Consider the following 11707-nt stretch of genomic DNA (forward strand, 5'->3'; position numbering starts at 1 on the left):
TGAATGCTCCTTGGAAGCGAGAATGGCCAGACTTCATCTCACCTACTGTGGTCATGTCAGAAGGAACCATTTCCTGGAGAAGGATATCATGCATGCTTAGTAAAGTGGAGAGTCAACAAGAAGGGGAAGGCCCTCAATGAGATGGATAGACACAGTGACTGCAATGATGGACTCAAGTATAACAAGGATCATGAGGTTGGCAAGGACCAAGCAGTGTTTCCTTCTGCTGCACATAGGGTCACTATGAGTTGGAGATGCCTCGACAGCACCTAACAACAACAACAACTGAATTGGAATTGACTCAATGGCAATGGGTTTGTTTGTTTGGTTTGGTTTATAATGATAAAGTAGGAGCCTTAGTGGCACAGTGGTTAAGGTCAGTGGTTTGAACCCACTAGCCTCACCACAGGTAAAAGCTATGGCAGTCTTTGGTAATCTGCTTCCATAAACATTTACAGCCTTGGAAACTCTACAGGGCAGTTCTGCTCTGTCCTATAAGGTTACTATGAGTCAGAACTGACTTGACAGCAATGGGTTTGTTTTTGTTTTATAATAATAATAATAATAAATCTTGAAAAAGAACAAGGTTGGAGAACTAAAATTTCTGATTTCAAAATGTACTACAAAGCAACAGTAATCAAAACAGTGCATTCCTGGTGTAAGGGTAGATATATATAGATCAATGGAATTGAGAGTCCAGAAATAACCTTAACATTTAGGGTCAACTGATTTTCATGCAGGGTGCCAAGACAATACAATGGGGAAAGAACAGCCTTCTTAACAAATAGTTCTGGGATAACTGGATAGCCATGTGCAAAAGAATGAAGTTGGATCCCTACCTCACACCACTAAAATGATAGAACTCATAGAGGAAAATTTCTGTGACCTTGCATTTGGCAACACATTCTTACAATGCTCATCTCCACAAGGAGGTCATAACAGTCAGGATCCCAGTAGGAAACAGAATTCAGCCCCAGATGGCCCATTGAAGAAGCTTTCAGGGGCCTCCTTGGAGAGACATTGGTTAGGTTAAGGGAAATAAGGAGAGATATTGAGGCACCCTGGTGCTGGCAGCACAGGGAGCTTTTATTTCTCCTAGGCCTGAAGGATCTGAGAATGGGAGAGGAAGAGTAAGAGCTGAGGATAAGGGGCCATCTGCCTACAGCTTGGGTCATGGAGGACTTGGGGTGGGCAGAAGGAGGGAATGGGAAAGAAATACTCTGAGCTTTCTCTCCCCTTGCTCTCCATCTCCTGCTGGTGCATCCATTGGCCAAACCTAACAGGAAGTGAAGGGCAGGATAGTCTGAGAAATGTAGTCTGTATAGCCTGGGAGAGGGTAGAGGAGGATCGAGGGAAGATCTTGAAGAAGCAAAAGGAGAATGACTGATGTGTTTCATGACAAAATACCTCCCTTCTACCCATCTCTGAGATTCATAAGACTGAAGCTTGGCCCTCATGGACCTTCAGTCATCTCTAAAACTCTACCCTTGGTCTTTCTGGAACAAGATACTCTGTTCAACTCCCCCTCCTTGGATCTCTGGCTTGATCCTGGTTTGGAGATGCCTAGAGTTGTCAGTGGTTCAAACCCATCACCTGCTCCTCAGGAGGAAGATGGGGAAATCTACTTCGGTAAAATTTACAGCCTTGGAAACACAATGGGGGTCACTATAGTGGGAATCAAGTCAGTGGCAGTGCGTTTGGTTTTGAGTTTGAGAGTTGGTTCAATGTCTCTTTCTTCTCTCATTTCAGCTGCCAGGAACTCTTGCCACCTTGCTGCTGTTTGTCAAGCTGGGCTGATCTGCAGGCCTGGGGAGCACAGGGCAGCTGGTCTGAGCTGGCTGCTGTGGAGTTGGTCTCATTTCTATTTCTCTGTGGCTCTCATTGCCAAGGGCAGCTGCTAATAAAAGATTCAGGAGACCCTGCCCATCTCGACTCCTTGCTTCTTAATTTTATCTTCATACCAGCTAAACACTTGAATGTTATGGCACAGCCTTCCTTCTCACATAACTAATGTTCTTTAAATTTTTGTGTGTGTGAAAATCCTAAAATGTTCACAAAAGCTGAGAGAAGCCAGCAAAAAAAAAAAAAAAAAAAAAACTCCCATATACCCATCACCAACATAGAATACTTACTAAGATTTTGACATACTTTTTTCATCTCTTCCCTTTCTTCCCTTGAGGAACGCCTTAGTTCTCTAGTACTGCTAGAACAGAAATACCACAAGAGGATGGCTTTAACAAACAGAAATATATTCTCTCACAGTTTAGGAGCCTAGAAGTCTGAGTTCAGAGAACCAACTCTACAGGAAGCCTTTCTCTCTGTGTGTTTCTAGATCCTAGGAGGGTACCAGCACAGGGACCCTGGGTCCAAAAGACGTGCTTCATTCTTGGCTTCTCATTCGTGATGGTAGTAGGTCCCCCTCTCTGCTCCCTCTCCCTCTTTTATCTCTTGTAAGATAAAAGGTGTTGCAGACCACATCCCAGGGAAGCTCTCCTTACATCACATCAGGGCTGTGATGGGACCAAGGGTGTCGCAACCAACCCTTAATCCTTTCACACCTTATCAGCTTATCACATCAGATCACATCATGGCATATCATGACATATCTTCCCCATTCCATCTTACGTAACTTCTGCATCTTACATAACTTCTAAACCACTGAGAATCATGGTCAGCCAAGTTGACACAAGTTTTGAGGAGACACAATTCAACCCATAACAAGGAAATATTTTATAACAAAATCTCAGACAATATGTCATTTCTTCTTTCATGCTTCAGTACACATCTTTAATAATATTATTTGTGTTTATAACCATAATGTCATTATCACACATAAGACAATTAACAGCCTATTCCTTGGTATCACCTAATACCCAAGCCATTACCAAATTTTCCCATTTGGTTAAAAAATGTGTTTATACCTTTGATTTCTTTGAATCGGGATCGAAGCAAGGTCCACACATCATGTTTGGTTATATTATCATCAAGTCTCTTTTATTCCAGTCCAGTAGTTCTCAAACTGGAGCCTACGTCAGAATTCCCTGAAGGGATGGTTAAAATGCAGGTGGCTGGGCCCCACCCTCAGAGCTTCTGATTAGGTAGGCCTGGAATGGGGCCCAGGAACCTGCATTCCAAACAAGTTGCCTAGTGATGTGATCTGCTGGTCTGGGGAACACACTGTAAGAGCCACTACTCTAGGATCTTCCTCCATCTGCCCTGATTGGCTGGAGCATGAAACGCCCTGAGGAATGATGCCACACATTCTGCAAGTGCTTGTTTGTGGCATCTTATACCTTGTCCCTCTCCACCTTGGCTGCAAATCACTAGTGCTCGTTCCCAGTAGAATCACTTGGGAGCTTTAACAAACAACCCAAGCGTGGGACCATCTCCTATCTTCTGACTTGGTGGCCTGGGCTGTGGTCAGAGCCTGAGGTTGTGATACTAAGCAAGGGGTCAGTGAGAAGTTGAGATTTGAGCAAAGACCTGAAAAAGGAGTGAGGGAGGAGCCATTTGGCCCCTTGGGGAAAGAGCACTGCAGGCCGTGGGAACAGCTAGTACAAACTCCCACAGTCAAGAGCCTGATACAGTCAAATAGTGGTGAGGAGACCAGTGTGGCTGGAACTGAGCAAGTGAGGGGCAAGTGGGAGGAGACGAGGGTTGGGAGGTGAGGAGACAGATGGCGCAGACTTATGAGCTGTGGGGAGGACTTGGGTAAAGTGGTAGCCGGGTTAAAGCGTAGTGGTTAAAGCATTTGGCTGCTAACCAAAAGGTTGTTAGTTTGAATGCACCATGGGAGACAAATGAGGCAGTCTGCTTCCATAAACATTTGTTGTTGTTGTTGTTATGTGCTGTCAAGTCAGCCCCGACTCATAGCGATCCCTCCTTGGGTTTCCAAAGCAGTATCACTACAGAAGTAGATATAGCCTTGGAAACCCTAGGGGGAGGTTCTACCTATCCTATAGGCTTGCTGAGTTAGAACTGACTCAACGGCATTGGCTTTGGTTTTTGGTTTAATGTGGTAAGCCACGGAGGATTCTGAGCAGAGAACCGGCAGAACCTGACTCAGGTATTCACAGGTGCCCACTGGCCCCTGCGAGATGGACAGATCTTCTCCCCTCTCCCTGCCCCCACACAACTGAGGTCACCACGACTGAGGTGATGGCAAGCCCGAGCCTCTCCGGGTTCTGCGGCATCATGCCTGGTCCTCAAGCAAACATCCCCTTGGCTGCGATTCCACGCCCTCTTCCTGGAAGCCCCATTTCACTAACAGAAGTGAAAGAACAAACACACTTGGGCATAACGGCTTTAATTTTCTTTTTCTTGTAGAGAAAAGTGCATGTCTCTACAAATTACACATCAAGGAATTGCTTACACGGGATTTAAATTACCAGGCCCAAAAGCTCATTCCGTAGTGTGTTTCAGGATTGGCCGAGAAGAACATAGGAGCAGAATTATCGCTTTGACATTAAGCCCAGATTTCACCTCTTATTTGAACCTACTCCTAGAAGTGGGAGAAATACAAGAACATGGAGAAGCCAGAAAGAAACAAAGAACTTAAACCATCACCGAAACCGCCCACAGAAAGACAAGCTGCTAATTGGAGTGTTCAAAGGCAAAGGCACAGGGCAGGACTCAGACCCTCATTCTCTCTAGAGTTGGACAGCTTTGGTCACTTGGCCTTGTGGGTTTACTTTTATCTGTAAACTCAGTGAACCTCCATCTGCCCAGTGAGCCATCTCGGGTCCTCAGAAACCCCTTTGTTTTACAAAGAATTCCTCACCCCTACCTCCCTCCAAGAAAAATTATGAAGTAAAAACTTGCATTATTTGTAGAAGAAACAAAGTTGTCTGCTACAGTCATTTCCAGCTTTGAGATGCCTGAGGACGCCCAGTCATTACCTGAGGCTGAACTGTTGAAAAGTATTGTGTAAACTGCAATGTTCGGCCAGGCCCAAGATGCAGCCAAAGCCACTCTACATCACACAGGCAGTGACATTGCCCCTTGGATAAAGGTTCTCTGATCCACCATTCTTTCTGGCAGCAGCATAGCAAAAAGAGACTAGCAGATGGCACCTTGATAGGCCATGGTGCACCTTAAGCCTGTTGCATCTTAAGAAGACTTCAATGTTAAAGCAATTAAAAGTTGTGATTGCTGCCCGAGATGTTCAGATACCCTCATTCTGTGGGTTTTAGGGGTTTGTCCATTTCATCCAGGTCATCTAATTAGTTGGTGTACAAGGATACCCTCACTACAAAGCTCCAAGGGGCTGACCCTGGTTAGGAGGTGAACGGGGTCCCCTAGAAATAAATTTGACCTAGAGCCTCTCACCCTTCCATGTGGGAGGCCTATGTTTGATTCCCACTCAGTGCACTTCACGGACAACTACGTGTCTGTCACTGGAGGCTTGCACATTGCTGTGATGCTGGACAGGTTTCATCAAAGCTTCCTAAGGACTAAGAAGAAAGGCCTAGCAACCCACTTCCATCAACCAGCCAATGAACACCCTACAAATCACAACAATCCAATCCACAACCAATCACGGTGATAGCGCAGGGTCAGGCAGCGTTTCAATCCATTGTGTATGGGGTCACAATGAGTCAGGGGCTGACTCTGACAACAGCTAACAAAGCCCCTATAAATCAAGGCAAAAAAAAAAAACCACTCTTAAACCAGTTGCTGTTGAGTCAATTCATACTCATGATGACCCCGTGAGCGTCAGAGCAGAACCAGCCTTCACAGATTTCTCAATGACTGATTTTTCAAACACAGATCACCAGGCCTTTCTTCCAAGGTGCCCCTGGGTGGACTTAAACCTCCAAGCTCTCGGTTAGCAGCCAAGCACACTATTTGCCAGGGATTCTACAAAGGCAAGAGCTACATCCTAATTTGAACCAGGCCTTCCCCATCCCCCAGGAGGTAGCCTGAGGTCTTCTGAGATGCTGGCTGAAGGAAGCCATATTGGCTGCCACAGCTGGGAGAAGGGTGGCCACCATCAGGGTGGTGGGAACACAAAGCTCTCCTCACAGTGTCTGTCATGTTATGGGGATCAGTTGGTGCTCCACGGCAGAAAGAGATGCCATGGTGCCTGAGATTGGACTCCAGTGGGCAGAAGGGCTGCTGAGTAGGGGCCAAGATTTATATGCTTAATGTACATCTAACCTCCCAGTGGGAGCACTTGACAGCTGGGGTCCCCAGCCTCTCAAACTCAAGACAGTGCCTCAGCCAGGGAAATTCACAGTCCACCCCCCATCGGCAGAAGGGCCTTGATCTTCCCAAGCTGGGTCCATGAAGTGCAAGGTTATAAAAGGCTACCTTCTCACTCCTTTGGCCCAGCCCCAGCAGCTCTTAAGACCTGACCCCTCCATGAGCACAAAATGTCACATCTCTGGGCCCTGTGAGTGAAACGAAATGCCTTCCAAGGACCCTCCAGAGAAGCTCAAGTCTTTACATCACAAAGTTGCTGATGACTACAGGCTGTGGTAACATTTCTCAATTTCCTTTTCTAGCAGGATGTATGATTTGGAAAGACCTTGCTTCAAACCCACCCAGCCAAGAGAGACCAAGAGGGAGGCAGGTCTGGAAGGGCAGCCTGTCTCCTCACTAAGGGCAACTCCTGGCAAAAAGCCCCACACGGCAGTGCCAGGAGTTGGGTGGCTGTCAGGCCTGATGATGCCCATGCTTCTGTAACTCAACACAGGATCAGAGAAGACGGGGGAGAAGCGGAAACAATGACAGGGTCACAGGTGCCATGGAATTCTGAGCTCAGAAAGGCACTTCTGGGGTTCCTGAAGTGAGGGGGCTGCGACTCCCGTCCCTTCTACCCTGGGTAAAGCTGCTTTGAGACTGCTTTCCCAGGCACTGGGGCTGAGGGCCAGAGGGAGAGGGTGGTGGTCATCTTGCCATCCCCACCCTGGAGCCTTAGGGGCTGAGGAGGTTGGTGGGGCAGGCTCAGGGACCAGAGGCTCTGAGAAAGCTGAAGTGTCACCTTCCACATCAACTCCCAGAGCTAAACTGCAGGTTGGAGAAGAATCCCCTTCAGCCAGCTTGTGAACCTCACATGGCGCTCAGCACAGTATGGACTTGGAAGATGTCTGTAACCCAGAAGGCACTGCGGCTCCCCTCCACCCACGTGGGTATGACCTGCCACCAAGGCTACCGGGCTGAAATGCCTTGAAAAGCAGCAAGCTCGTGCACATGGACACCCTCAAGCCCCGCCTGCAATGCAGTCTCAGGGCCTGCAGCTCGGACAGGGGCTGCTGGAGCAGGCTGGCGGCCTGGCCTCGGCAAGAGGTGAACCATGCGAGGCGGGGGCAGCTGATGAGAGGGGAGGGGCGCCCTGAGCTAGGAAACAGCCCTTGTGGCTCGTGCTGCAGTCAGAGTCCCTGCGGAGGCAGGAGGGGGCAAGGGTGGGGTGAGGAGGGTCATCTCTAGCAGCTGCAGCCACTGGGCTGGGGAGGTGGCGTGTCCCCCAGGGCTGGGCTTTTCCCGTCGCTGCCCTGGCTGGAGCTGGGTTCCAGGGACTCATTCATCTTCTCACAGATGACGTCCACCAGGCGCTCGAAGACCTGCTTCACGTTGATGTTCTCCTTGGCGCTGGCCTCGAAGAACTCGAAACCTGGATAGACATAAGTTGGGGACACCTGTGAGAGGCCCGAGGAGCAGGGCCGGGACTGTGGTATCACCCAAAGCTGGGTTCCAAGCCCAGGTCTGCCCTTTACACACCTATGGGACTTTGGCCAAGTGGCCTAGCTTCTTTGAGGGTCAGTTTGCTTGTCTATAAAATGGGAACAAAGGTGATACTAAAAATCAACTGTACTAGCTCTGGTCTGGACTATCCCAGAATCTGTCACAAGGCAGTGGCTGTAAAAGTAACACCCATGAGGGGTTCTGATGCCCAGCAGGTGTGGGGGTGCTCACAGGTGGCTGAGGTTCAACTGCCCCCAAAATATCTGCCACACAGGAAACACAGCCAGGGTGCCCACAAAGCCACATATTCATGCGGACTTTTTAAGATGGAGCCAAGCATTTCCCATGTTTTGGAAAATATGCCCTTGGCCAGATAAAACTGAGTTGAGGACTGGCTTTGGCCCAGGGGCCACCAGTTTGCAACCTCTGTCAAGTCTGTTCATGGAGAGCATGTTCAAGTGGTAATTGGTGCACGTCCTGTGTGGCAGGCGCTCCTCTGAACCCTTCACATAGACTCATTCATTTAACTCTCACCACAGTGCTCTGAGATTTGGACTATTGTGCAAACCCATTTTACAGATGAGGAAACTGAGGCACAGAGGAGCAACAAAGTTACCTACCTAAATCCATATGGCTAAGAAGCAGCACAGCCAGGACCTACACCCAGGCTGCCTGGCTCAAATAATTATAGGATAAATATTCTTCTTTGACCAGTTGGGCCTCGGAAAGGGATCCTTTCTGGAGAGGGAGGAGGGCACGAGGTGGTTCTGAACATATTCTTAGCATCACACCCACTGCCATCAAGTTGATTCCAACTCATAGTGACCCTTCATGGCAGAGCAGAACTGTCCCTATGGGCAGTAATCCTTCCGAAAGCAGACTGCCACATCTTCCTCATGAGAAGTGGCTGGTGGGTTCAAACTGTTGCCCTTTCAGTTAGCAGCTGAATGTTTTAGCCACTGCACCACCAGGGCTCCTCTCAGCATCATAGTGATCATCATAACTTGCTTCTCACTTAAAAATTAAATATATATATATATATATATATATATATATATACACACACACACACATATACATATATATATATAGTCTTCCTCAGAGCTCTGGTGGCATAGTGCCTAAGGCTAACCAGAAGGTTGGAGATTCAAACCCACCAGCCACTCCTCAGAAGGAAGACTGGGCAATCTACTTCCATAGAGATACCACATCAGAAACCCAAAGAGGGGTTGCTATGAGTCGGAATCGACTGACAGCAGTGAGTTTGGTTTGTTTTTTTTTTCATAATAATCTTCCCAGCACGTTTGTGAAGGTGGGGAGTGAAACAAAAGCTTTGGAGACGTGCTGAGGTCCCTCAGTTACAAAAAACGATGCATCAAGCAGAAAACAATGATGTGTCCCACAAATCTTCCTGCCCCCTTTGAGGGTCAGTTCTGGCTTAGCCTACAGCAAGCTGACCCAGAAGGTCTTTGATGTGTCCCCACCTGCCACACTTGCCAAGGTGACCCAGGGATTCAATGGAACTGTCTGTACAAATGCCCACTGCGTTACAGAGAGCAGGGTAAGCAGCCCTCATACCTGCACTGGTCGCAATAAAGGCACGAGAAGTGGGACCGCGATGCAGTTATGTGTAATTACCCCATACTATCCGAGGACACCCACTTCCCCAGGGCAGGATTTGCAGCTACCTTGGCTACGGCTGTGGCCCCAGGGCCTGGTACAGAGCAGGTGCTCGTAACTACAGTGAGACGTATGTGAGTTGGAACTCAACAGGTTTCTCAAGTTTTCTGCCATTGACAGAGTAGTCTCACCACTTTTCTGTCACTATCTATTAGTGAAAAATATTTGCATCTTCCTTTTCTGACAGGTTTCTGCCTAACTAGATACGTTCCAGCTTTTGCATGTTTTACTGTATTTGTTATGATTGGATAGATGGATGGAGATGGGTGGATGGATGGATGGGTGGACAAATGAATGAATGAATGACATCAGTAGGACATGAACTCAGATCTCCTGTTCTGGGCCAGTCCATCACAGTCACCCCTGTCTTCCTGGGCACATTCAGCATTTCCTTATCTATGCATGGCTCTGCCTCACAAAACCGGTATTCAAAAAAAAAAAAAAACACCTTTTTCTCATTATATTCACTGGAGAAAGTAGAAACTACAGAAAAATATCAAGGCAGATTATAGAAGTCATTTGTAATCTCATCACTCAGAAACAATCACTGTTAGTGTTTTTATATTAAGCTTCCCAGTCTTTTTTCATATGTAAATACAGGTAGTCCCCAACTTACAACATATTCAAGTTACGACAAATTGCCCTGATGACTGGACATCCTTTTCTTTGGTACATCTTATCATCAGTAATACGTATTCCATACAGTGTTACAGCATGTGATTTGATGATGTTATCTTTCTCAGATGTTCACTCACAGATAATCAATTTTATGATTTACTGTTCAAAACGTTGCTGTATATATTTCATTTTTGTGGTACAGTGCATTACTTTATATGGCCCTTCTAGCCATAGTCTTTGTAACTGCCACCAAATGACTAAGAGGGACTATGCAAATGTAAGGTGCTTGTGACCACCAAGGGGATCAGATAGCTTGTCAATAATGTAAATAAGGTGCATGGTACCTTGGTAGGGGTGGGATCATGCAAATAAGATGTACAGAACCCTAACACGGGGATTGGTCAGTTTTGCCATCCTGCTGGGCTTGCAATGAGCCATCCCAAAGGCAGTAAGTGAGGAATCTCATTACCATCAAGAAAGAAGACCCAGGAGTGGAGTTCATCTCTCGGACCCAAGATCCCTGCACTGAACCTCCTCAATCCAGGAGGCAGAGAGTTGTGACACCAGAGACGGGGAAAGATGGAGAGAGATAACGTGAACCAGGGGCAGAGAAATGGCAGCAGCAGAGACAGTAAAACCAAGAGACCAGCATGAGGTGGGCTTCCAGCCCACAGAGCGAGAAAGCTGAGGACCTTCAGGGAGAAGGCTTGCTGGTGGAGTGGGGTGACTTCAGGCACTTACCAGTAGAGCTAAAAGAGCTTTGTTTAACACTTACCCAAGCAGGGCAGAGGCAAAGGGGCCAGGGGGCTGAAAGGCCAAGGACCAGGGAGAGGCATGCTTGAGGCACAACTGAGAAGAGGCTGTCCTGATTGAAGAACTGTAGCTTGAGCTTTCCCGATCGTGACTAGTTACCTATTATTTCCCTAACAAACCCATAATCATGAGTATGGTCTATGAGCTGTCTGTGGCCATGGCAACAAATTAACAAACCCAGCAGAGAAGTAGAGTGCCATGGGAAGGAAAGTTGGTGTCAGAATTGGTACAAAGGTTGGGGGGTGGAGGCAACTCTGAACTCCGCCTCTCAGGAATCAGCCCTGGGCTGATCTTGATTGACCTCCCCCTCATGAAGTTAGAGAAGGTCTGATGTCTCCCCTATGCCATTTTTACAGTTATCTAAACTAAATCAGGGGCTTCAGTTGTTTGAAAACATGGACCCAAACATTGATTGCTTTGCTCAAGTCAGTAGGCAGATTTGGAAAGCAGTGAGATGTTACCATGAAATATATGAAGAAAATTTTTCTAGTCACTAATGTTCTGACTAGAAACACCATCATCCTCATTCCTAGGGATAATCCAGATGATCCTGAACCTTCCACAAGTGGAGTTATTATAGTAACTGACAAAATTCCAATGTTTTCCAACTCTTCTTCATCTTCAGAGTAAATTTTAATGATTTGGCTATTTTTTATGTATTAAAACATATCTGTGTTAGACTGGGTTCTCTAAGAGAAACAAAAAACAGTAAAGCTTATATATTTGTATATAGAGAGGTAAATTTATCTTAGGAAAATGGCTCACATACTTATAGAAGCTGGCAAGTCCAAATTTCCTGGATCAAACGTCAAGCTGGAAGCTTTTCCATGTCAAGCTGGAGGCTTTTCCCGACTCTTGCAATCACAAGGGCTGAGGAGCTCAAGGCTGGCAGGCAGTACACTGGCTGTTG

The 11707-nt window shown here is 47.0% G+C and overlaps 2 protein-coding genes across 2 annotated transcripts in view; one reads left to right on the forward strand and one right to left on the reverse strand.

Annotated features, from left to right (window-relative positions):
- TSPAN16 (tetraspanin 16) overlaps positions 1-1797 on the forward strand; it is a 26872-nt gene extending 25075 nt beyond the window's left edge. Inside the window, exon 7 of the mRNA XM_007953633.1 lies at positions 1750-1797. Coding sequence (XP_007951824.1) covers positions 1750-1797 — 48 coding nt within the window. The remainder of the gene's footprint in view (positions 1-1749) is intronic.
- Positions 1798-7427: 5630 nt separating this feature from the next.
- Positions 7428-11707, reverse strand: part of RAB3D (RAB3D, member RAS oncogene family) — a 13667-nt gene continuing 9387 nt past the window's right edge. The window contains exon 4 of the mRNA XM_007953598.2: positions 7428-7615. Coding sequence (XP_007951789.1) covers positions 7428-7615 — 188 coding nt within the window. The remainder of the gene's footprint in view (positions 7616-11707) is intronic.

The sequence above is a fragment of the Orycteropus afer genome, unplaced genomic scaffold, assembly GCF_000298275.1.
Source record: "Orycteropus afer afer isolate SDZICR_OR568_19922 unplaced genomic scaffold, OryAfe1.0 scaffold00402, whole genome shotgun sequence".
Lineage (NCBI taxonomy): Eukaryota > Metazoa > Chordata > Mammalia > Tubulidentata > Orycteropodidae > Orycteropus > Orycteropus afer.